The sequence below is a fragment of the Lonchura striata genome, chromosome 1 (assembly GCF_050655825.1).
Source record: "Lonchura striata isolate lonStrDom1 chromosome 1, ASM5065582v1, whole genome shotgun sequence".
Lineage (NCBI taxonomy): Eukaryota > Metazoa > Chordata > Aves > Passeriformes > Estrildidae > Lonchura > Lonchura striata.
Window position 1 is genome coordinate 20,559,963 of NC_140703.1, and position 23,985 is coordinate 20,583,947.

A 23,985-nucleotide genomic window follows, 5' to 3' on the forward strand; every position below is an offset into this window, starting at 1 on the left:
TCTATTGTAACATACCCGGATTTTTTTTTTTTTTTTTTTTTTTTTTCAAAACTTGAGAGAACTTGTCTACATATAATTGATCCCCTTCTTTTAGTTTTTCTTCCTCAAGATCTGGCCTTATTTTTGTTTGTTCTTTTATTTGTTGGAGGTGTTATAAATGAGAATTTATTCAGCCAGATTAAAAATAAAAATCATTTTATTTGCGGTCAGATTCTATCTAGTCAGCCACACGGAAAGGACAGAGCCGAGCCCGGGGTCGACCCTGGGTGTGCAACAAGGAGTCAGCCTCAGCAGAGGTTTTCTCCTATGCCCACACACCTCCATCCTGGCACAGGCGGTTTTTATAGGGAAAATTCTGCCTGAGGCCAAGGTTTTAGCAATCAGTCCTTTCTTCTATTCGGAGTCCATATGTTAGTAAGGATTTCTTTTTGGTGATGAGAAGAAATAATTCAATGTCCGGAGTAGCTGAATTCTTGATGAGAGTTTACGGGAAGGCTGCATTCACATGGATCTGTCTGAGGATTTCCATGATATCCATCTTGGACGATCAGCACTGATGATCGTGATGATTAACACCTGGAGCCCAGACATGGCCCATCTCCTGGCCGAGCCACATCCTTTTACTTGTAAATCAGTTTCTAATATACATCCAGTCTCGCCTGTAAAGGGGGGGGAACTAATACGACGGGCATGATTTAACAAATATCCAATATAACATATTTCATACGAGGAATGGTGCGAATTATATTTATTACACATAACAGAGGTAATCATGTGTTAGTTCTGTAATTGGTTCTTTATATAAAAAATATGGGCTGGGATTTTCAGGCCCATTGTTTCTTAACTTAGGAGAGGAGACTAGGATGCCTTCATACTTTAGGAATCTGGCATCCATTATCTATTTGTCGGCCTTCTGTTGCAAAACTCCATGAATGTTATAGGGAGATAAGATTTTTAGCTCACTTCTAAAGGTTATCTTCCCAGCTTCCTCTACTAGGAGAGCAGAGGCCACTATCGCCTGTAAGCTTGTTTTTTTTGTTTTTTTTTTTTTTTAAAGCCTTTCTATTTTTGGTTTCAGTCCTTGCCTCCCCTTCTTAGATATAGGATATTGTCTAATTCTGACAGGTATCTCCGGGTTCCTAATAGTTACTTCAAAGGGTTTAATACTTAATTTTACTATACTATCAGGGGTGTACCAAACTTCTGGATTAATCTTTTTCTCATCTTCAGCCCAGAGAGGACACAATTTTACTGTCAGTTCTCCCTTATTAATCTCTATCTCTATTTCTAATTCAATTATTAAATCCCTTCCCAGTAAATTATAATCTGCTTCTGGTACTAATAAAAACTACCCAATTCCTAATTTGGAGTTACTTTCTAAGAGTACATCCCTGATTGTAGGTATTCCAAAGGGTTTCCCTTTGGCTCTAATCACTTGTATTATTTCAGATGAAATCTTACACCCTTGGGGAAAGGTCTGGACGGTCGATCTTTCTGCCCCTGAGTCCACAAGGAACTCATATTCTCGCTGCTGGGGACTTATTTTTAATTTTACCAGGGGCTCTGTTCTTTCTCTTGTCCCCAGCAGATAGAGCCCCTGACACCCCTAATCTTCCTTAAACTGCTCTTCATCAGCCATCTTTTGTCAGCATTCCCGCTTCATATGTTCCTTTTCCCCACAATAAAAGCAAACAATTCTATCTCCTCCACCTTGTCTTCCTTCATGCACCTGTCGACCAGCTCCCCTCAAACCTCCTGGGTGACCACTACCCCTTCCTTGGGGAGATTGCCTCTGTCTTTCCCTTACAGCTGCTAACATAATCTTAGACTGCTTCTTGTAGTTCTCATCCTTCTTTTGTTGTTCCCTGAATGCCTTTTGTACATTCTGTCCACGAGGGACAGCCTTCCTTATTCCCTGTATTATTATTATATTTCGCAAATCGCCCATATGGATACGGTGTAACGGGTCTTGATTATTCCACTGGGGATTCTATAGGGGCCATTTAATATCTGCTAATGGTCCCTGTTGATGTTCATCATCCCAGATTCTCATGCCCGTTTCTCTAATCATTCTCCTTTCTTCTGCAGAAAACAAAATCCCTAACATGGATTGCATCTCCTCTTATTTGTTTCCCCCCCACAAACTTCTATGCAGTAATGAGCCATTTTTTACTTTATCTTTTCCCTTCCTAGAAGGAAAGGCATTCCAATATTTAATCATTAAGCCTAATGGACTATCGTCTGGAATATGGGGAAGTTTTACAGGGATTCCCCCACCCATGGGTTCAGCAGGCTTGCTTTTCCTCTGACCCATGTTCTGGAGTGCCTTCTAACACACACACACTTGCTTCCCTCAATTTGTGGCCCAGTCCGTCGCCGGATATGGGAACCGCACTACTATGAGGTCCGCACTTGCTTGGGGAGTCCGAGCTGCCCACCCCCCTCTCATACACCACACTCGTCACACTCCAGGATCCCCACCCCCGACCAGGCGGTCCCGTTCTCCCAGAACAGGCCTCCTCCGGACACCCGGTCCTTCGGAAAATACTTACACCATCCGGTGTCTTTGCCTGGGGCTTCATGCACAAAGATTAAGGGGTAGCCGGCAGTTCCTTGCTTGCTATCGGATTTTAGGTTTGTCGGTTGGAGTCTGGGGAGGAGTGTCCCCAAAAGGCCACTGTTAAAGCAAAGGCAGTGGGGCGCCTCCTCAGGAGACCTCCTCTCCGGGTGTTCCGATCCAAGTCATGGCACCAAATTTGTTATAAATTGAGGCGAATAATTTGATTCAGCCTTTTAAGATCAATTAATAATTTTATTAATTACAGCAAGTTATAACAAGCAAAACAGCGCTGGGTTCAGCTGGGAGCCTGGCTCCACCAAAGCTGACAACCTTTCCTTCTCTTCAGTCCTTTTTTATCCTGCATAAGTGAGGGTGATGGGTCTCCTTTCACCATGGTTATCAGTTCTAGCAACAATGGGTTTCACAAGTGGGGGTGGTGAGTCTCCTTCCACCGCGGTTATCAGTTTCAGCAACAATGGGTTTCCACTGTGGTTATCAGTTCCAGCCAGTCCTGCAAAATCTTTCACAATCTTTGTTTGTGGTTACTAGTCAAGCCTGCAAATTCCATGTCCTGACTTCCCCCCCTTTTATCCTAATTTCATACTTTTGATGAACAAACAAGTCAATGTAGTTCTTCACACCTTGTTAGTATACCTCTTCACAACTAACCTTATTCCTCACAGACTTTAACCCAAAATAAAAAAGTCCTGCACATAACATATACTTCAATTAACATTTATACACTCTTACCCCAAATTACAGTTAAACCACAAAAATTAAAATTACTAAAATCATTGCAAATAAATACTTGTATAATATTTAATAACAAAAAAAAAAAAAGCACAAAACCACAAAGAACTTACCTCAAAATATCAAACTTATATTTTAAAACAATTAATCCAACTAAGACCAAACATAACAAGAATACATTAAAAAAATACCCAATTAGTACAACAAAAATTTACTTCACAACATCAATTCCCATGGAAGTGACAAACTGGGTCTTTTGCCCACTTGCCGATGTGGCCTCCGTGTAACACGAGTAGACTGCCTAATGCACACAAACAGGAACAGAGGGTAAGAGCTGCACCTGAAATTGAGACCTGAGCAATAACAACTGCTGCCAGCCGCCGGTCACTGCTCACCTTGCCCACTTACATTGACTGCTAATATCTGGCTTTAGATCCTAAAAAGAAAGACGAAGAACAATACTGTAACACAGAGTCACCATTTAGGCTTCCCCTGCAAAGACAGACGGTGACTGACCTCAGGGGAACCCCCTCAGCTGGGATGGGGCCCTCTGCCACAGAATCCAGCTGGCTGCATCTGAAAGAATGTTAGGACAAAAGTCAGAGCACTGCAGGATAACTTAACAGCTCCAGATATCCTTTATCAATCTACAAATCCCATCTAGAGTCCAAATACAACCTACATTACACATTTCCAGGCCCCAGACATGCCCCATCATACCTACAGCAGGCTATGCAGCAGGGCAGAGATGCCCTAAAGACTTGAAGCGATACGCAGAATAAATAAATAGATTCCACAACTTAATGTAGTTATGAAGTGGGTATGTATGCCAGCGCCCGACACAAGTGAGATAGCTCTCCAAAATCTTGTGCCCCGAGCTGGAGTTTGTCCCACAATTTTATTCACAAAGGTGTTCCATATGCAATACATTATACAACTTTTCTATGCATATTCAACCCCTGGCCCCGCCTGTCTTTGCCTCTCATGCTAAATAGGTCCACGCCCTTCTGGGCATGCGTGGTTTTTTATGGTGGTCTTTACAGGGTCGCCGGTTGTCTTTTGAGGCTGAAACCATAGCCTTCTTCTGCATTGAACTTTTGAACTCTTCTCCTCTGCATATGCGCTTTTGGCTTTCTGCTCTGTTATCTGGATAAGTCCATCATTCTTGACAGAGGGGCTTCCTTATCTGAGTTCTTTGCATTCCTGGTCTTCTCTGGTATTTGTCTTTTTGCAAGAAGCTTTAAAGAATTTTTTTTTTTTTCTATGTCTTTTGCGCTATGGCAGAGGTTTCTTAAAATTCAACACATGATTCTACAAACATGATACATTCATTTTGATACATTCATTTTTGATACATTCATTTTGTTAGCTCAAGTGTTCTCTGGAAAATCTCTTATTTCACTGGATAGGACCAAGGCATTCCAGGGTGGGAATCCCCCTTTTATTCCTGGCCCTGTTGACCCTACCCCCCCCCCCCACAATCACCCCCTGCCTAGCCCTAGCATTAGGGTTACTGCCTGCACCTCTGAGCGCTTCTGCCATTGCCCTGCATTGGAGCGGCTTCCTGCAGGTCCTCTCAGGGAAATGGGGCTGTTCTTAGGGCTGCTGTTTAGGTTTGGGCCATGGCTGCTACACCTGTACTCTACCTTATATCCTAACCTGTACCCCTTATTTTCACTGTGTGCTCTCCAGTCTTAAAGCTGTTCACCTCTAAAGTCTCTCTGTATCACTGCCAAGCCCACCTGTTATTTGTTCCTCTGCTCTCAGCTTCTCACCCTCGAGCCCCTACTTGGCTGTTCAAGATGCCCGTCTGCCCCTCAGTTGCTCGGGTGGTGTTTAAGGTAAGGGCTGGGGGAGAGGTGAGGACTGGTGTACCTCTCCTCTACCGTATACCCCAATCTGTACCCCATAATTTCGCTGTGGGCTCTCTCTGTTCCTCAGCCTGTAACGTGACACCCTCGAATCCACCTGCTCAGTGCTACCCTGCCAGCCCCAGACGTTATCCCCGCCTCTTTTCTGTTGGTGCTGCGTTCCTCTGAGCGCTATAGCGACAAATGTTTGCTGTCGCTGTTCTGGTCACAAACGTGTCTGGAAGCAGTCATCTCCATCTCGCCGGGAGGGGCGTGACCGGGCGACGTCCGGCACAAAACGCGGGGGTGGGACGATGGAGGGGCGGATCGATGACGCAACGGGGGGCTGGGCAATGGGACGACGACATGACGCAACGGGGGGTGGTGTCGGTGAAAGGGTTGGTGTGTGGCCTGGGACTTAGCGTGAGTGACAGGTGCTGCTGCGCCGGCGGAGGGAGCGGCGGGAGCATAACTCCCAGGAGCCTCAAAAAAAAAAAAAAAAAATTATCCTCCTGCCTGACAAAACCTGGCCCCAGCACGGTCTGCAGCCAGACCTCGGTGATGAACATTGCCTGTGAGCGCGGGGGCTGCAGGCAGTACCCACCGGCCGGGCCGCGGGACAGCTGCGACACCGCGGGCTGCAGTTCCGCCCCTGCCTACCCCAGTGTCCGCCGGAGCGCGGCCAGCAGCACAGAGCGCGGGGGTCGCTCTCTTCGGCCGCCCTGCTCCTGCCGTGCCAGCGGCAGCTGCGCCAGGAGTGGGGAAAATCCCCTTGGCTCGGGCAGCTGTGGAGTCTGCCTCCGAAACTGCGCACTCTTCGCTAAGACCCTGTTGAGCCACACGGGCGGCTGAAAGTAGTGCGCTTACTCAGCTGGAGAAGAGATTGAGCTGAGAACTCTTTAGGGGTCTGCAGATTAGGGCCAGCTGTAATTCTGCTCTCTGTGAACAGTGATAGGACCCAGGGAACGGCTGGAGCTCTGTTAAGGGAGAGTTAGGCTGAGTGTCAGGAAACGTTATTCCCCCAGAGGGTGCTGGACACTGACCAGGCTCCTCAGGGCAATGGCTCTGAGGCTGCCAGAGCTCCAGGAACGTTTGGAGAGCGATGTCAGGGATGCACGGGGTGGGATTGTTGCAGTGCAGGGACAGGGGTTGGACGCGATGATCTTTGTGGATCCCTTCCAACTCGGGATATTCCACGGCTCTATTCCATGACTGCAGTTAGCAAGACGCCGGCTTCAGAGGACTCCCCCTCGACCCGAGGGCTGTGAGTTTCACAGCCCTTTACCCAGCGAGGTGGTTCAGTGGCGGCTCAATCCGCAGGGCTGCTCCTGAGCCCGTTCCTTGGCTTCTGCTCCTCGTAATAACGCCACAGTGGGACCGGGGCGTGGCTGTGCTCAGTATACGGCTCGGTTCGTTAAAACCGCAGCTCCGTCCCACCTTGGCCCAGTGCCCGCCCTCCGGCACCTCCCCCCGGGGCGGGCGGCGCAGTGCGGAAGGACGCGGGGCTGGGAGGAAGCGGATTCCGCCGGCTCCGCGGCAGCGGGCGCACGGTGAGCGTGGCGGTACCGCGGGGCCGGCCTGGGGCTTGGGGGTCTCGTACGCGCTCGGGCGGCAGGCAGGCTTGCGCAGGGGCGGGTGCTGCCCAGCGCGTCCCTCTGCGCTCTGCGGGAATGCGGCAGCCCGGCCCTGGGAGGCCCACGGCTCGGCCGTACCCTGAGCCCGCTCGGGCGCGGCGGGACCCGGGAGAGGCCGAAGCAGGCCATGCGTGTCCGCTCCGGAGGTCGGGGAACTGCCGGGAAGGGAGGGCGCAAGGACCCGCTCCGGCGCAATCCTCCTTCGCTGCGTTTTCCCGAACCTTAGCACGGAAAACTGGGCTGCTCTCGCATTTGTTTATGGTTTGCTGCAGTGTGAGGGTTTTATGAGTTTTTTTTTAAGGTCTCACTCGTGTGTAGCTGGCGGGCAGCGTCACCAGTATAACACTGCGATATTTCAGCCGCCGCAGGGCAGGGTTTAAATCCAAATCAAACCGTGCCTTCATTTAAAAAAAAATGGGGGGAGGGAAAGCCAAAAATACGTTGACGTTTTTGTACAGTCCTTTAAAATGCCTTGACCGCTTCAGTGTTTAAAATATACTGTCTTTTTGTACAAGGGCAGAATTAGTGGAATAGATCTAAAAGTTGAAGGCTCCCTCTCTGCTTTTGGCATTGGTTTGCCATTAAGGTGGTTGCTACTCTTCCATATTGCTGGTAGCTGGAAAACCTTTTATTTTTTTATTTCCCTAAGAAGAAATCCTGTTTATTAACTTTTGGGAAAAAAATTGCTTTAAACTAAAATAAAGTAGGATTAAATTTAGGTATGTTCTGTGAGAAAGTGGGAAGGCCCTGGGACAGGGTGCCCAGAGAAGCTGTGGCTGCTCCATCCCTTTAAAGTATCCAAGGCCAGGTTGGACAGGGCTTGGGGCAGCCTGGGATAGTGGAACACATCCCTACCCATGGCAAGGGGTGGAACTGGATGAACTTTAAGGTCCTTTCCAACACAAGCCAGGGGTTCTGTAAAATTCTAGTTGTCTCAAAGAAGCTTTTAAATAAATCCAGATTTTGAATGGTGTTTCTCTGGGTAGTTCTGGTTTTGAAACACTCTTATGCCATCTTTAGGTAATCCCTGTAATTTTTTTTTTTTTTTGGACGTAGATAAACTAAGTCTCATGAGGTAGAATGAGGGAGCAGGGGATTTTGTTGTTTGTTTTTGTTGAACATGTTAAATCCCTAGGAAAGGCCGTGGGTCAAACCGACTTTGCAGGAGGTGTCTGGAAGCACAGGGAGGTTTCATTAACATCATCTTGTGTTGGCCAGGGCCGTGTGTTTGAGGCAAAATGGCTTTCAGTAAAGGATACCGTGTCTATCACAAGTTGGATCCACTTCCCTTCAGCGTGATTGTGGAAACCAGGAACAGAGAAGAATGTCTCATGTTTGAGTCTGGAGCTGTGGCTGTCCTCTGTAAGTTGATCTATTTTAATAACTACTGTGTTAGAAGGGTGGCAGACTTGACATTGTGTGAGCCATTTTATTTGTGGAATGTAAAGAAGCAACTGTTCTGTTTTTCTGTTTGGTAATGGAGAGGCTTCTGATTTAAATGAGAAAAGAGGCATTTTCTTATCTTCATCTGTTGAGAGAGAATTTTGCGCATTTCATTACAGTTCTTTATACATCTATATTTTCATGTCTACTAAATTTTCTTATAATTGCCTCCCATATCACCTTGTTTCTTGGGTTCTGAAAAACCCTGTTTTGAACATGTGATAAGTCATTGATGAGCTAATTCTGATGTTGCATTTCACAGCAATAAATGCTATATTCTTAAATGTTATATCATAATTTGGTTTTATTTCATTTTGTGTGATTTTTAGCTTTATTTTGTCCCTGTATCTTTAACCTCCCTCAAGACTTGGTATTGCTTTGTCTTGTAATAAAATGAGTAATACTTGGAGCAAGATGCCTTGCATTGCAAAGTTATTTTTACGTGTTTTAAGTGAAAAGTGCGTGAGATTTCCCCCTCCTAAATTTTCTCCCCCTCCCCTTTTTTTTTTTTTTTTTTTTTTTGCTGGAGAACACTAAAGTGCAGAAGAGAACTATAAGGCCTATACATAGACTTTTAAAATACTTAAAATTATATGTTTGTGTTCTTTAGGAAGCCAAAGCACCTGGTTGCACAGCATTTCTGAGCTCAATTTTGGCTCCTCTATAGAAAGCTTTCATTCCATGGAAGTAGTTTTCTCTTTAGCCAACAGCTGTTACAAGCCAGGCAATGACTGGCATAGTTGCTACAGCTGTATGATTACCCAGGTGAACAGTGGGTGTTTTTCTCCTCTTTTTAAAATTCTGCTTTTTTTTCCTGTAACAGTTTCTTCTTACTATGTACTTAAGTAATCTCCCCAACTTTGGTAGCAGTATCCATAAGGCACTGTAGTGTGGATTGGGAATAAGTGTCCAGTCATAAAGGTAGCAAGCAGGTTTCATGCAAGCTATAAAATGTTTTCAAGATTTGTGGAACAGATTGTTTTAGCCTGTGTTTAGTAATTATTATGCTTGAGCTACTTAAGGTCTAACAGATGAAAATTTTTTTATTCCTGAAGGTTATGTTCAAAAAGGGCAGTAAGTCACTTTTCTTGCCGGGATATACTGCAGGCACCTGGATAAATGTCCTTTCCTAAAAATTAAAACCCATGTCAAAGTTCTTGCCCACTTCCTGGCCTTCTTTTACCAAGCAGAGGAAGCCAGACCTGAAGAAGTTTGGAAGCCTCTCTCCTCTTGCATTCTATTCTTAGTGATAGCTCACTATTAATCTGCAAAGCGCTGTCCTTGGAATTCTGATTGGTAGGTTACGTCATAGCAAATGTTCACACTCAGCTGGAAGTAGTTACTGAGTATTGTTTTCAGTAAGCTTAACCAGGAAACTGGTTTCTCTTTTTCTGTCTGGTACACGGGCATAGTTTTCCACTGAATATTGAGCAGTGGCATTTTTCCTTAATGTTTTATTTCCATATAATTCCCTAAATTCTTTAGGTACTGACACTTTTCTTAAGGGCTGGAAGATCACAATCTTAAACTGACAGCAGAAAAAGCCCAGGAGTCCCCTAGCTCAGGTTTCTTTCTTCTCTTTTTCTGCCTTCTGTTCCCATCTGGTATCTGTTCTTTTTAATGCATGTTTAAAGGAGTACAATTATTAGTACTTTGGGAAGATTTGTGAAATGTTACTTCTCTGTCTCGCTGGTCATGTCACAGAATCCAGCCAGAAGATTCCAGTCTGTAGCTGTACAAACTTAACAGGTATTTGTACAAATAATAAACAAAGTTAATGCAATACTACTGTCCCTTGGGGAAGATTTCCCATGTTTTTAAAATCCCTGTGAATAGACAGATAAATGGTCAGATCAAGTATATATCAATTTAAATCCAGAACAGCATCACTTTAAACTGTCAAAAACTTTTGGGTGTTCGTGATGGTCCTATCACTTTTTAGACTACAAAAATTGACAATACTGACTTAAAAGTTGTTAGACATTTTTCCAAATATTTTAATAAATACTGGAGAAGAAGTAACATGTTTAGCCTTATACCTGATCATAGTTCTTACCTGTATGTAGAGTGGCTAATATATGCACAGCCTAGTGAAATACATTTTAGCATTAAAACTGATTTATGTGGTTCAGTTCTGAGTGCCTAAGTGAACTGCACCCCTTGGAATATCTATGTACAGAAATTTGGCTTTGAAATGGGCTAAGAGAATGGGATGGAAGCTTACTGATCACTTCAGTGTCATCTTAAAGGAAGCACATCTGTCATTTTGCTGAGGGAAGGATAACTGCGTTAACCTTCCTCCCTTGTGCCCTCCGTGAGGCACTGCAAGATGATTCATAGGATTTAGTTGAGCCTTGGCAGGAAATACTGTGCAGCTCAGATGCTGGGTGATTTTCAGCGTGTGTGCCATGTGCTGCTCCAGGCAGCCTAGTCAGAGGGAACCAAGGAGGAGGGCTGAGGGGATAGTTCAGAGGTGGTGGTTGTGTAACCACTCAGTGGGAGCTGCCCAGGCCATACTTCTCCTGGAGGTGTTCTGTGTGAATTAATTGTTGTTGCTGTGACTGAAACACCTGAGCAGTACTTTGCTTTCCTTTGTGCATTTAACACCTCTTTGGTCAGCATGGTCCTGAAATTGGGTTAGCCCGAGACACTGGAGTGTGGGGGATCCTTCTCAAAGCCTGGTGAGAGCACCTGGGTATGTCAGCAGCTTCACTGCTGATGTTTTTGGAATTTAGTGGGAGGGTGTCACAGATCTGTTTTTCTTACTTTCCATATGAAATGGGCAGTATATCTGTATTTTGAAATAGGATTCTCTGAGATGTCTTAGCTGGAGAGGTTTCCCTGGCTGGGCAGGAGTGTGTTCTGTCTCCATCTCCCTGCTGGTGAGTCATCCCAAATGAGTGGTAAACTGTCTTTGCTCCTGTCACCTGCCATGGAGAACATTCTGTCTGGGAAAACAGAGCCGTAGTAGTAACCCCATGTGCAGCAGGCACCCTGACAGCTGTTCACTGCCATGGTTAGCAGTGCTGCTCACACCACTTCTTTGGAAGAAAATTCTTCCACGCGGTTAAACCAAGGTGGTCTCAGCAGGCCTTGAAAAGCAATCTGGCAGGGTTTTCTCATCCCCAGCATCCTGAGCTGAGCCAGTACTAGGGCTGTGTCAAAAAAAGAGGTAGCAAAAGTAAAAAAATAGTTCTTTAGTTGGCTAATTTAATAGATGAAAGTGGTGACTCTATTCTGATTTTAATGTCACCTCTGTGGTAATATTCAGGTGTTAGCTTTAATTTAAATACCAAAAATCTAACTGTCCTAATTTGGCAAAACCCTTGAAAACCTTGGTCTTAAAAGATAAAAACCAAATTGTGTTCATAAATTTTTCACTTTTTTTTTCCAGATTTTTCAGATTCTAAACCTTTTAAAATGACAGTTGTGTGGACTTTGTTGTGTGTAATGTAAGTTAGGAGTCTTGGGTCTAAAGGAAATGCACATAATTTCAGGACTGTGGTTTTGTTCCCAGCTCAGAGTCCCATATTCTACCTGGAAACTGTAGCCACTAACTTGAAATGTGTTGTCTCATGGCCCCCTGTGAGCACACCGAGAACCCAATCATAGAGAGCCTACATGGTGACTTTCAATGTGATTTGTACCTTTTAATTGTTAAAACTGGGAATCTAATTTCTAGATCTGGAATGAAGCATAATACATGTTGAACCAGATTATCCTAAAAACAGGATTGTTGATGGGGTTCCATTTCTGTAACACTGGGAGGGCTGACATATTCCCTTCAAAATAATTTTTCACCTTTTTTATGACAGTCCGTGATTGATAAGGTACTTGTTTCAGATGGCATTTTAAAATGCTGTTGCCTGTTAATCCTTAATAAATAGTGACATGAAATTTTGTTGTTTTTCTCTTGACACTGCAAATGAGGCTTTTCTGGCTTTCTCCAGAGGTACATTATAAATTGATTCGAAAATCACTTTTTAAGTGTTGTGATTTTGTGGAGTTTTTTGTTAGTTTGGTTTGGGTTTCTTGATACTGCTTAATAGTGATCATGAAAGGATAAAATTTTTCCATTTTTGGAGGGCTGAAGATAGTGTTAGCAGGATTGGTGCCTTGGGCTTCTAGAGAGCAGACTTTGGCCTGGGTAAGAGTCTCTTGGGAAGAGAATGGGAAGGGGTGTGGTGAAGCTGTGTCTTCCTGATTTCATCTTGCTTTTCAGAAGCTTCAAGTGCTTTTCATTGATGTTGTTAGACTCCTGACCACAGGACATTCCTTATTGGGCACTGCCTCAAAAGCAGAAGCCTGGGGTGGGTAAGGGCAGGATGGAGGAAATGATGCCATATTTGACATTTTCCCATGTGACTTTTGGCCTTAGAAAACAAATTGAGGTGGGAAAAGTGCAGGTAGTGTGAGAGAGAAACACTTAGATGGTCACTGTGGAAAAGCTTTGAGTTCACACTGAATTAGGCCCGATGTAAATGAAAAACATGGCATGAAATGCTTTTGGTTGGTTCTTGGACACTTTAAGAAAATAATAATTGACTAGCTACAGTAATTTCTCTATTTTTATTCGGTTAGTTGGTTGGTTTTGCAACCCTTTGCTGCTCTATTAGCCTTTATTGGCCTTTTTTGTTGGTCTGAATTTGCAAAGCCCATGTTACTTAATTTTCTTCGGGCATTTACTTATTAAGGCTTAACAAGGATAATCCAGCATTCTCTGCAATGGAAAAAGAGAATAAATCCAAAAAAGACAGAAAAGGCATTGTTCTGACATGTCATTAAATTCCAGCAGGCACCTTTAAGAAAAATCCTGCAAGAAGTTTGAAACAAAACCTGACCTTTCCATAATAATTTCAAGTGTGGAGGAAGAACACGGCAGCTTTCTGGTTATGGAAAACTGAGTTTAGAAGAGTAAATTGGTATCATTAAATCCTTTATCAAAAACAGATTGAAGGACCCAGGGTCTGAAGTTTAGAAGTTCGTTCCAGCCCAGTGGTTTTCTGGTTAAGAAAAACACAGTTTGGTGATGCTAACAAAATGTTTTTAGATTAGCTTCAGGTTCTTAACACTCACCCTGGGTGAGGACTTTAGAAATACATCTTGATGCTGCTATAAAAAAATAATAAAACCCCCTATTTTTATTATATCTATATTACAGGAATATTAGTGCCATAAGGTAAAGAACCTTTTTAAAAATCACTGAATAAAACATTGAATGGGGTTGGATTTCAAGCTGTGGTTAAATAATTGTTTAATCTATTGTAAATTGTCTGATCCATTCTAATAAAAGAGCTGGCAGATATTTGAACAAGTGGTAGGCTTGTGCACAGGCTGGGCTATACTAATCTTAAGGGAAACTTGTTAGAAAGAGCAATTCCATGTAAAATAGAGGGGTTTTTTATTATTATTCTGAATAAAATAGAGATTCTATTCTAAATGATGTAGCTAATGTGAGAGAGAGCACAACAGAATGCCAGGGCAGATAGGCTTTTCAATTTACTCTTCTTCATGTCATGTCCTGAGGTTTTTAGTGTCAAAGCAAAATGGTGCTGATTGCTGGTAACCATGGAATCTTGATCTCTGTAGATCCAGTGGCAAAGCTGGAATTGTTGTTGTTGCCCTTCTGGCACAGTCTTGGTCAGGACAGGTGAGATCCTGCTGCTCTGCAGCCAGGCTGGTGGGCCTGGCTGTTATAGTGCTGATGAAAGGGACAAAATATACACTTAACTCCCAGGAGAGCAATGGCAGATGTACTTCTATTTCTTCTAAAATATGATAGGGCTGTTTTGTGTTTTATTTCCAAAACTGTCTGTGAAAATTTTGTCTTCCTAATTAGTCTAAGACATGGGTTTTAAATACCAGTTTTTGTGTACCTACAAGAGTTTTGATCTGCTTGGAATCTATCTAAGATAGTTAAAATGGACTTGTGATAGTCTTGTTCAGAGATAATACTGCCACATGATGCTTTTATTCTTGGAGAAAAGGAGTAATTTTTTTTTTTCCATGAAAAAAAGCAACATTAAGCACTAATTTTAATTACAGGAGAGCATTCTCAGGTGTCTTGTCTGTTGTATGCGCTTTTTATAGTAAGAGATTATGTTGTTAAAAATGCCTGTATTCTCCTTCAATATCACTTGGAGTTTTGCTTTTTTATTGCTTAAAAACATAGCACGATCATACTTTGTCACAGAATCAAACCCTCATTTTCCATTATAAAGTGCCATATGCTCATACATTTTGATTTCTTTCCAGAAGCATCACGTAAGTGGCTGCTTTTGTAATCCCTCAGGTTTTCAGTTTGGAGTGGCTTGTTCTCATTGCCATAGCATTGGGGCTTTTACATCAGCAAATCTTCAATTTTTTCTCCACAGCTTCTGCAGAAAAAGACACAATCAAGAATACGTACTCCAAAGTCATGGATGCATATGGGCTCCTGGGTGTGTTGAGATTAAACCTCGGTGAGTCAAATGTATAAAACCTGAATTTTTCATTTGGGGCAGAATACTGTGCTGCTCCTGTAAGACTGGATCTTTTCACCAGGAACAGGGCTTCTTTCTTTCTATTTGTTTTCTTGGTTTGATTTTTTTTTTTCTTTGCAGAATAGCTTACAAATTTGGACCACTCCCAGAAATGAGGGGGTGGACAAAAATAACTTCTGTTTTTGCAATCCTTGTTCTTTGCAGAGTAGTTTCTCCTTTCCATCTGTAGAGCTTGCGAATGTGTTCTTGGTGTTGGTTCTCTGTGCATTTTTCAGGCAAACTGGGGTGGGTTTGTGTGCCTTCAGCACATGAATGAATCAATATCTGCTCTGCTAAGATCTGTTCTCTTTCCTGCCCTCTCTTGTTTTGCAGGGGACACACTGTTACATTATCTGGTTCTGGTAACAGGATGCATGTCTGTAGGAAAGATTCAGGACTCTGAAGTTTTCCGAGTTACTTCCACTGAGTTTGTGTCACTGCGGGTTGACCCAACAGATGAGGATCGTATTTCAGAAGTGCGCAAAGTGCTGAACTCTGGAAACTTTTATTTTGCGTGGTCTGCCACTGGTGTCAGCTTAGACCTGAGTCTCAGCGCTCACCGCAGCATGCAGGAGCACACCACTGACAATAGGTTCTTCTGGTGAGTTCAGAATGGCTTCAGCAGGTGTTACATAATGAACTCTTCTACAAACTAATGCCTAGCAAGTTTTTATCCTTGTCTTTCCCAGCTCTTACGTGTACACCTTTCTCCCACAAATCTTGAGATGGAATAGCATTACTCAAACGTTTTCTAAGGGCAGAAGTATATTACTAATGATAGGATGGTTTTGTGACCACTTGGAAGTTTTTTAATTGGAAGGCACAGATTTTTCACAGCTTATGTTGTATTTTCATCTGAGTATCTCCTGTGATGTTGTGTTTCAGTTTTGATGCCTCTTAATTATTCATCAATTGTGTCATTTTTTAAATGGGTGTGGTTATGAAACTTCAAAGAAAAAAAATTACTGGTTTTTAGAATGTTCTGGATTCTAAAATAATGTGGTGTTTATAGATAGATTCCAAGGGGGTTTCCAACACATGAAAGCACTTCAAAAGTTTTGTTACTCAAAAAATTATGACATTGAAGGTTTTGTTGAGACAGCAGGTAGGCTCTGCTACAAAGTGCACTTTGCTTGGCTGCTGCACTCACTATTCTTTTACTGGATATTTTTGAATAAAGTATTGTTTTCACACAAAGAATTTTCGGTGAGAGGAGTACTGCTGTCTGTCGATCAGCAGCTTTAAGTAATGCCAGTAATGCACATCGACATGTCAGAAATTCTGTTCCCTTCAGCCTGTTTTAAAAATGCTCTGTGTGTCCAGGAGTCTTGGAAAGGTTCTGAAGACTTAGCTTTACACTGTTAGAACAGGTGAAAAGCTACATCTGTCCCCCTCTTCTGGCCAAAATGCACCAAACCAGCTCTAGCATATGAGCCAATGCTTCCCTAGTCTTAGCTGCTATTTCAGTCAGGTAGAGGAATCTGATCAGAGTGAAATATAAGAAAAAATTACTAAGGTAGGAAATAAGCTCAGGACTTCAGAAACATTATTTCCTTGATGTAGGTGTATATGGGTTGTAGAAACCTTGCTGTTTGTGCATCTGGAAAAATTCTTTGCTCTCCACTAATCAGTCAGTATATCAAGGTTTGAGAAGTGATGCCTGGTGACCATGTCTAAATAAGCTGGGCTGATTCTGACCCATGTTGTAGAACTTTGGCAGTTACCGGTTCTGTGTTTTTTTAGTAAGGACCAGTCCTCCCAGGAGGTAGGTGGAATGTCCAGATTCCAAGATCTACAAATGTAACCACTAAAAGCCAAGAACAGGAAGTATTCTGCAGATGCACTTGAGTGAACTTCCTGGGGATTTTTCTGTGCCAAACATCTAGGCTCAGAGTGCCCAGGGAAAGAATATTGTTTGCTTTCAGTGGCCTGTTATAATGCATCTGTATACTTAGGTTTAGGATGAAAAGGCTAAAATTAAAGAGCTTCCACTGTTACAATGAACATGCTGTTTGCAATTCCAGTAGAATTTTCTGGGCAGAGACACAACCAGACATCTTCCTAGAGTTAGCTTTCCTTTGCTGTGCAGAAAACTTTGCTCCCTTCTTTTTGCAAGTGAATGTTTCTGAAGAAGATCAAAAGCCAAGCCGCACTATAGTGAGGAAACAAAAAAATTCACAAAACCTGAACTTTAGTCTTACTTAATACAGCATTGCATGGGTACATTCAAACTGTGTATCCTCCTTTCATGTGAACAGTAACTGCTATTAGAGAATCATGTATGCAGTATATAATGTACCAGCACTCAGCCCTGAAATTGGTGTTTAAAGACATATGAGAACCTGCTGGCTGGGAATGTATTCCTGGAAGCCTGTCTAGGGTTAGGGGACATATAATGAGAGTATTCAATGTATATTAATAAGAATTTCTATTCTAGCTTTATTTTGTGGTGGTATGAGATTGAGTGGTGCTTTACACGCTACAAAAAAGGTAAAAGGTAACCCTGTCATTGGAATTCTGCCATGCTTTCCTCGAGTCTGTAATCTCTGGCTTCTCAAAATAAGGCTGGGCAGAGAAGTATAAACAAGCTTTTGGAATGTTGTTTTCTTTGGTGGGTGACAAGCAAGGGGTATAAGGGTTACTATTTTAAGGTCATGGAAATTCATAGCTTCACTCCATCTTCTTACTGTGCTATTTGCTATTTCAGGAAGATTTAAGTGAGTTATATCACAAAACTCTTAGCATGCCTATTTTTCCTGGTCTTCTTTGCCATAGAAGGTGTAAAATGTAAGGCGTTAGCAGTTGGCTTAAGAGTTTGAGCTGAACTGTAAACTGAATTGTAAATCCTTCTTGTTCTTTGATGGTTGTTTTCTCCCTGCTAGGAACCAGTCACTGCATTTACATCTGAAGCACTATGGTGTGAACTGTGACGACTGGCTGTTACGCCTCATGTGTGGAGGAGTGGAGATCAGGACAATTTATGCAGCTCACAAGCAGGCGAAGGCTTGTCTCATTTCACGACTAAGCTGTGAACGGGCTGGCACCCGGTTCAACGTCCGGGGAACAAATGATGATGGCCACGTTGCCAATTTTGTTGAAACAGAGCAGGTATGTTATGCTCCAGTGCCCATAGCTTGGCTGACTAGCCAGTGTAAGTCCCCATGTGATGAGATTTTTGCTCTAAATCAATGAATCACAAGTCAAGTCTGGCACCAGCAGATATTGGAATAGTTTCTTTGATACTAAATTAGGAAGCTAAGTAGGTTATGTAATTTGATGATCTTGGTTTTTAGTGTGGCTTATGGTCAGGGCATGGCTGGGTCTGAGTTGCAGTAGCTTAAGAAGGTGCTGAACTCCTGTGGGTGGCTATACTTCCCCTGAGCCCCTTGAGCTGCATGGTAGCATGTGCCACTTCTGGCCTGAGCTAATCTAAGTAAAAGACACAGGCAGAAGAGATTTTTGGCAAATATCAATAACACCGGTACTTTGTGGCTCAGGAAAGATAAAGCATTCCACTAAGCAGAGCTACTCTGAAAGGCAGCTTGTAAAGCCACTGTCATTCTGATGCCTTGGGTTTTCATAGCTCTGCCCTCATTACACAGAAATGTGAGAACCTGCTAAATCCTTCTTTGTAACCTGTTCCCGAGGGATTGTTCCTGGGGCTGTGTTTGTGCTCCTAGGTTTTTTTTTGGCTGACTCACTGACTCCTTCCAGAACCCAGGTGACTGAAGGAGGACTCCATGCAGGGGGACTCTACTTGTACACCTCCAGTTTCAAGAGTAGTCAGAACACTCTTGTTACACTTTCTCTGTCCAAGTTTCCTAGTGTGCCAGCATCACTGAATGGCTGTGGTGTGTTATTCCACTTTAGTTTTCCTTTCCTGTATCATGTTGTGTTGGTTTCTGATGCAGAAAATATGTGCAAGTATTCTGAGTAGGCTGCATGGTGATTTTCTGTGCACTGGTATTCATTTTAACTGTTCCTGCAGAAAAGTCTTAGCAAGTTGCTTAAAACATCTTACTCCTAGTGCAGAAGTTACTCAAGTCCAAATAATAAAAGCTGTATTTCCTTACATGTTGTGAATTGTGATTCTGCAAGGGAGCATGAGAGTGACAGAACTTTTTGTGAGAATTGTTCAGAGTCTCAGAAACTATATTTTGGCTTGTAGTGTGGAGTAGGTAATATGTAAATATATTTTATTTGCTCCATGTTTAGTTAAGGCTAAGAATTCTAAAATCTTGCACTGTGATAATTATTAATACTATGCTTTACTTTCCTTAACAGGTGATATATTTGGATGACTCTGTGTCATCTTTCATACAGATTCGAGGATCTGTTCCCTTATTTTGGGAACAGCCAGGACTGCAGGTAAGCACGAGATAGATTTAATTGTACAGATAATTCTTATTTATACTAGCCTTTGGGCTCCTCTTCACAGTTGCCTGTGAGGATGAGGTGATCCTTTGGGAGCATGTTGGTGCTATTGTGACTTGCCAAGCCTGCTTCTCTCCAAGTCTAAAAGTTGCTTTGCACACCACTTGAATGTCCATTCTTTTTTCCATGTTTCCTCTTTGAAGTTCTATTTCCTCTTTTAAATGGGTTATCTAAGGGCATCCAAAGAGGCTGTTTTCTTATGAATTGTTCTTGAGAAGAAGTCTTTTCAAGAAGTCAAGAAGGATCAAGAGTTACTGTAATGGAATTTCATCACAATTTTCTTGAAAGAGGTACTTGTTTGGCTCCCACTACTGCGACACATTTTTTACAGGAGAGGTTAAAAAACAATTGTGCCTTACAGGGACTCTAGGTTCTTTAGACATACCAGAATTTTACAGTAGAACTGCTGAAACATTCACGTGCATTTGACTCAAAACAAGACAATTTAATGTACTCTTGTGTTGTAGGTGGGATCCCATCGTGTCAGGATGTCACGGGGTTTCGAGGCAAATGCACCAGCTTTTGACAGGTAAAAAACATCTAAAGATTTTGCTAATGCACTAAAAACCTCTGATAAGTTCTATTGCATCACAGAGATGGGATATATTATTCCAAATGGGGAGGCTTTGTCTATACAAATGTGGAATTCAGCTAAGCTGGGAACTTCCTGGGGATCACTTATGCCTTTCAATGCTTTGTTGGAAAGTGTGAATAAAATCGATGTTCAATACTTTGCAATTTCTCAGTGTTGCAGATGTTGGCTGTTAATTTTTTGTGTGCCAGAAAATGACTGTGGAATTTTTATTCTGTTAACAGGCATTTCCAAACTCTTAAAAATTTATATGGCAAGCAAATTATTGTAAATTTACTTGGGGCAAAAGAAGGAGAGCACATGCTCAGCAAAGCCTTCCAGGTGAGTATGACAGCTCTTCCACTGTGCATGTCCTTGGAACTTGTTTGTTTGCAATGAAGCTTTTACATAGCCTTTGGAAGCCAAACCTCCAGGTACGCTGTGCTCTGGGAGCTAGAATTGGATTTTATCATAACCGCACTGCTTATGATGCATGGTGTGAAATTAATTGTTATAAGCTCTCTACGTAATTCCTGTTTGATTCTGTTCAGATTGTTTACCGTACTGGAAAATTACAACAGCAATGTGACAATATTGAGGGATTCTTAATTTTTACTTTGATATTTCATGCTTACTATTGCCTTATTGAAAACATAAAACTTTTTTATACTATAAAATTGCTAAATAAATACATTTTACTTTATGATATTTAATGCTGTGATGTTTCTTTTAAAGATATTTCTTTTGAAATTAATGGATATATCTCTTATTATTTTCTTTAAATACAGTTTATCAATTTAAATATGGAGCTGCTTCATGATTAGCAGGAAATATTTGTTCAGAAGATGGTAACTTTAAGTGGCTGCTCTCATTAATTTCCACTGACTAGTTTAAAAGAAAACCTCATGTTGCAGTTCACAAATACTGACCATTTGAGGAGCTCTGTCTGAAGGCAGAGAACATGTCAGTAGCCATCTGTTATTTCTCTCTCCCTTTTTCCTCTGTACTATAGTGATTGAATATCTTGGGGCATTCACTGGGATATTTGTTGTATCCAGCTCTCGTGGTAGGAGATGGGAGCGTTCCCAGGTGTGCATCCATACACAGGTTTTTTCCAACAGACATTGTGTTGGCACTTAAGGCTTTTTCAGGGAATATTAGGTAAAGTTGGGCTCAAGCCACTCTCCACAGCAACCTAAATAATTTGGGTGGGTTTTTGCCAGCAGTAGTTGGTGAAGTGTTACTCAATCCCCTTTGCTGACCAGCATGTCAGTGGCTGTTGGTGAAAAGGGGTTTCACTGAAATAACCTTTTCCAAGTGAAAACATTTGAACAGCAGAAGAAGCCATGGGTTGCCTTGGTGATCCCTGGGGTAGTAAGGGAAAAACCTGACTTTGTGACAAGGAAAACAAAAATACACATGAAATATTAATCAGTTCTGAGTGATTCATTTCAAGTGTAATAAAAGTTGTTTCATTTTACCTAAAAGAAAGCTAATAAAACAACTTTTAAAATATTTGTAATCTCTTGTTTAGTTCCTACTTCTGTATGTTCAGGTACTGGTATATTTATACTTTTTTTTTTTTTTTCTGTTTATGATGCCAGAGCCATTTGAAAGCATCTGAACATTCAGCTGATATCAAAATGGTGAACTTCGACTATCATCATATGGTTAAAGGTGGAAAGGCAGAAAAACTACACAGTGTGCTTAAACCTCAAGTCCAGAAATTCTTAGAGTGTGGATTTTTTTATTTTGATGGAAAGGAAGTGAAAAGGTTTGTGTGTATAACTTTCCTCAGATTAAATTGTGGTGCTGGGATGTGTTTCACCCCTCAGCAAGAAGACAAGAGAAAGGATGTTGCCTCTGTTATCGTGGTTTTAGCGTATCCTGGGTGATCCTTAACAGCTGAAATATGAGTCACTTATTTTACCCTAGTAAAATCTTGTCTCATTCTGTGCATGCTCTAAAAAATCTCTAAAGAAGATCTCTGTGAGACATTCAAGGGGCAAGAATTAAGTTCAGGCCTTTGACCTCAGGATTTTGTGAAAATGCTCGATAGTCTTTTTTCTAGCGAGCAGCCACATGGAATTAATGTCTGTTTTTCCATCTTCCTGTGTAACAGGCTCAGGATTTCCCTCAGTGATGGAACATACAATTTTCTGTGTGTTGTAAATGTTTGTGTTCAGGACAGTGTTTTTGTCTGTGTCTGGATCCCCCATTTGAGAGATTCCATTTTCTCAAAGGATGATTGAGGTGCATGTTTTCTGCTCTGCTCTGTACTTATTCCTGATTCCTAGAGCAAAAGCTATGCTTATCTCAGCAGGAAAAGAGAAACAGAGACAGAAACAGGCAACATTCATTCTCTTCTCCCTTCCACACCCTTACGCCTTTTAACTAATGCAGAGCAAAGTGCTGAGTGAGGTTCTCCCTGAGAAAGAGCTGCTAAATGATGAGGGGATGAGCTCCAAAAATTTTTAAAAGTGTAATTTTTTTTTTAAATTGGGGGATTCAAATAATGCCATCACAAATCAAAATTCAACGGTCTGAAAGCAGAAAAAAGTTGTGACTTGTGACAGCTCAAAGACTGGTGTTAATAAAAAGTAGTTATAATGCTTGTGAGTTAATGGACCGCCTCCTTTGGCAAATGTCAGGCCTTGTATTTCAAATCAAATGCAGAGATAGTAATACCAAAAGGAAAAAAAAACCTTGAAGAAAGTTTTTAAGAATTTGCTGCAGTTTGTGGTTAGGTCTCAAAATACAGGTGCTGCAACCATACTGACTTTGGCGGACAAAGTGTGTAGAGGGAATGACAAAAGGAATGGATAAGTGTGTGTCCTAGGGAGAGCTATTAGAATTTTGAAGTCCTAGCTGAGCAAGCAGCACATGGATGTTGCTTAACATGATCCTTTTGAGAGCTTTCTAGCACGAGTTAATGGGCTTTTCCCAAAGGAAGCGGAGCAGTTCTGAGTGCTTATGGGCCTCAAACATCCCTTGAGCTAAAGGGGAGAGGCTTGTTTTTTATTTTTATGAGCAAATAGTGAGGCATTGGAATTGGCTTTAGTTATGTCATAAATTCTTGTTACTTCTTGTTAAATAAAATAGAATTCAAGAACTGTCTCAGTACTTTTTTTTTCATTTTTGTTGTAACTATGAGTTATTTCTCTCTGAGGTTTTTTGGAAGTGTGTTAGTTGAATTGTTTGAAAAGAAACCTCAATCTTGCATGACACTTAACCAAGCAAGCAAGGAGGGCTGGGAGAAACTGAAGCAGAAGGACTGATGTTATTTGCAAAAAATGCCTGAGCTGTGCTCAGTGAACACTTGGAGCAAGCTCACCCCCTGTTGCTGGCACGTTTATAAATGTCCTTGTGGGGCAGGAATGTGGTGCTGACAATGCCGATTTACTGCTCTGGTTCAGATCTCCCTGTCCCTGCCCCGTTGAGATGTGTGTTAGATGAGTTATTTCAGTTGTTCTCTCTTTCCTATTGTTCTTGGCACAGATCCCAGAGCGGCACTGTCAGGACCAACTGCTTGGACTGTCTGGACAGAACAAACAGTGTGCAGGCCTTCTTCGGCTTGGAGGTAGGAAACCCATGTCCAGCTGCTGCTGCTGGGGCACTCGACTGTAAAAGTAGTGTCACCTTCCCTGAGAAGGGTAAATGGACTTTTCGGAGGTGTGTTTCTAGTGTTGAAATGTACAGGGTCTATGCCTTTATTAGTGTTCAGCTCTTTATTAAAAAGTCAGCTCAGCAGTGGGGTATTGTCTGTCCCTGGGGTCTCCGTGGCACGCTGGTAGCCGGAGGTGCAGAGGTGTCCAGCCTGTATCTGCAGCCCCGATCAGCAGACCATCCTCTCTCCTTTCCTCCTGGCACACTGGTAGCCGAAGGGTGAGGGGATGTGCAGAGCCTGCTGCCGAGGTCCAGCAGCAGCTATCCCTCTCCTTACCTCCTGGTAACACCAGGTAAAGTGTCTGCTTTCCTTGTGCCGGCTTCCCACAGCCCAGTCCAGTCTGGTCCTCTGCAGGTTATGGTGACAGGTCAAACACAGACTGGGGATGGAGTTCCCTTTTCCGCAACCAGCACATCCATCCAGCCCCCTCCACTGTGCCCCTCTTTATCATTTTGGGGTGTTTTTCATCCCCAAAACCCCCTCCCATGATTCCACTGGATTATTTTGAATCCCAGTCCTACTTTGGGTGGGGTGTAGGTGATTCTTAGGAGCAAT

At 42.4% G+C, this 23,985-nt stretch overlaps 1 protein-coding gene and 1 long non-coding RNA gene across 17 annotated transcripts in view; one reads left to right on the forward strand and one right to left on the reverse strand.

Moving 5' to 3' along the window:
• Nucleotides 1-1,026: 1,026 nt before the first annotated feature.
• Nucleotides 1,027-4,183, reverse strand: LOC146768618 (uncharacterized). Its single transcript, XR_014952721.1, has 3 exons — nucleotides 4,031-4,183; nucleotides 3,827-3,886; nucleotides 1,027-3,746 (listed from the first exon to the last, which is right to left on the reverse strand). It is a non-coding gene; the product is annotated as an uncharacterized LOC146768618 (long non-coding RNA).
• Nucleotides 4,184-6,550: 2,367 nt separating this feature from the next.
• Nucleotides 6,551-23,985, forward strand: part of SYNJ1 (synaptojanin 1) — a 50,514-nt gene continuing 33,079 nt past the window's right edge. For all 16 annotated transcript variants that reach the window (XM_085571469.1, XM_021548563.4, XM_085571104.1 and 13 more), the window contains exons 1-10: nucleotides 6,551-6,710; nucleotides 8,013-8,156; nucleotides 14,612-14,698; nucleotides 15,092-15,359; nucleotides 17,641-17,866; nucleotides 19,043-19,126; nucleotides 19,660-19,721; nucleotides 20,009-20,105; nucleotides 21,368-21,537; nucleotides 23,262-23,343. In XM_085571469.1, the coding sequence (XP_085427595.1) occupies nucleotides 8,033-8,156; nucleotides 14,612-14,698; nucleotides 15,092-15,359; nucleotides 17,641-17,866; nucleotides 19,043-19,126; nucleotides 19,660-19,721; nucleotides 20,009-20,105; nucleotides 21,368-21,537; nucleotides 23,262-23,343 (1,200 nt within the window). In that variant the 5' untranslated portion in view covers nucleotides 6,551-6,710; nucleotides 8,013-8,032. The remainder of the gene's footprint in view (nucleotides 6,711-8,012; nucleotides 8,157-14,611; nucleotides 14,699-15,091; nucleotides 15,360-17,640; nucleotides 17,867-19,042; nucleotides 19,127-19,659; nucleotides 19,722-20,008; nucleotides 20,106-21,367; nucleotides 21,538-23,261; nucleotides 23,344-23,985) is intronic.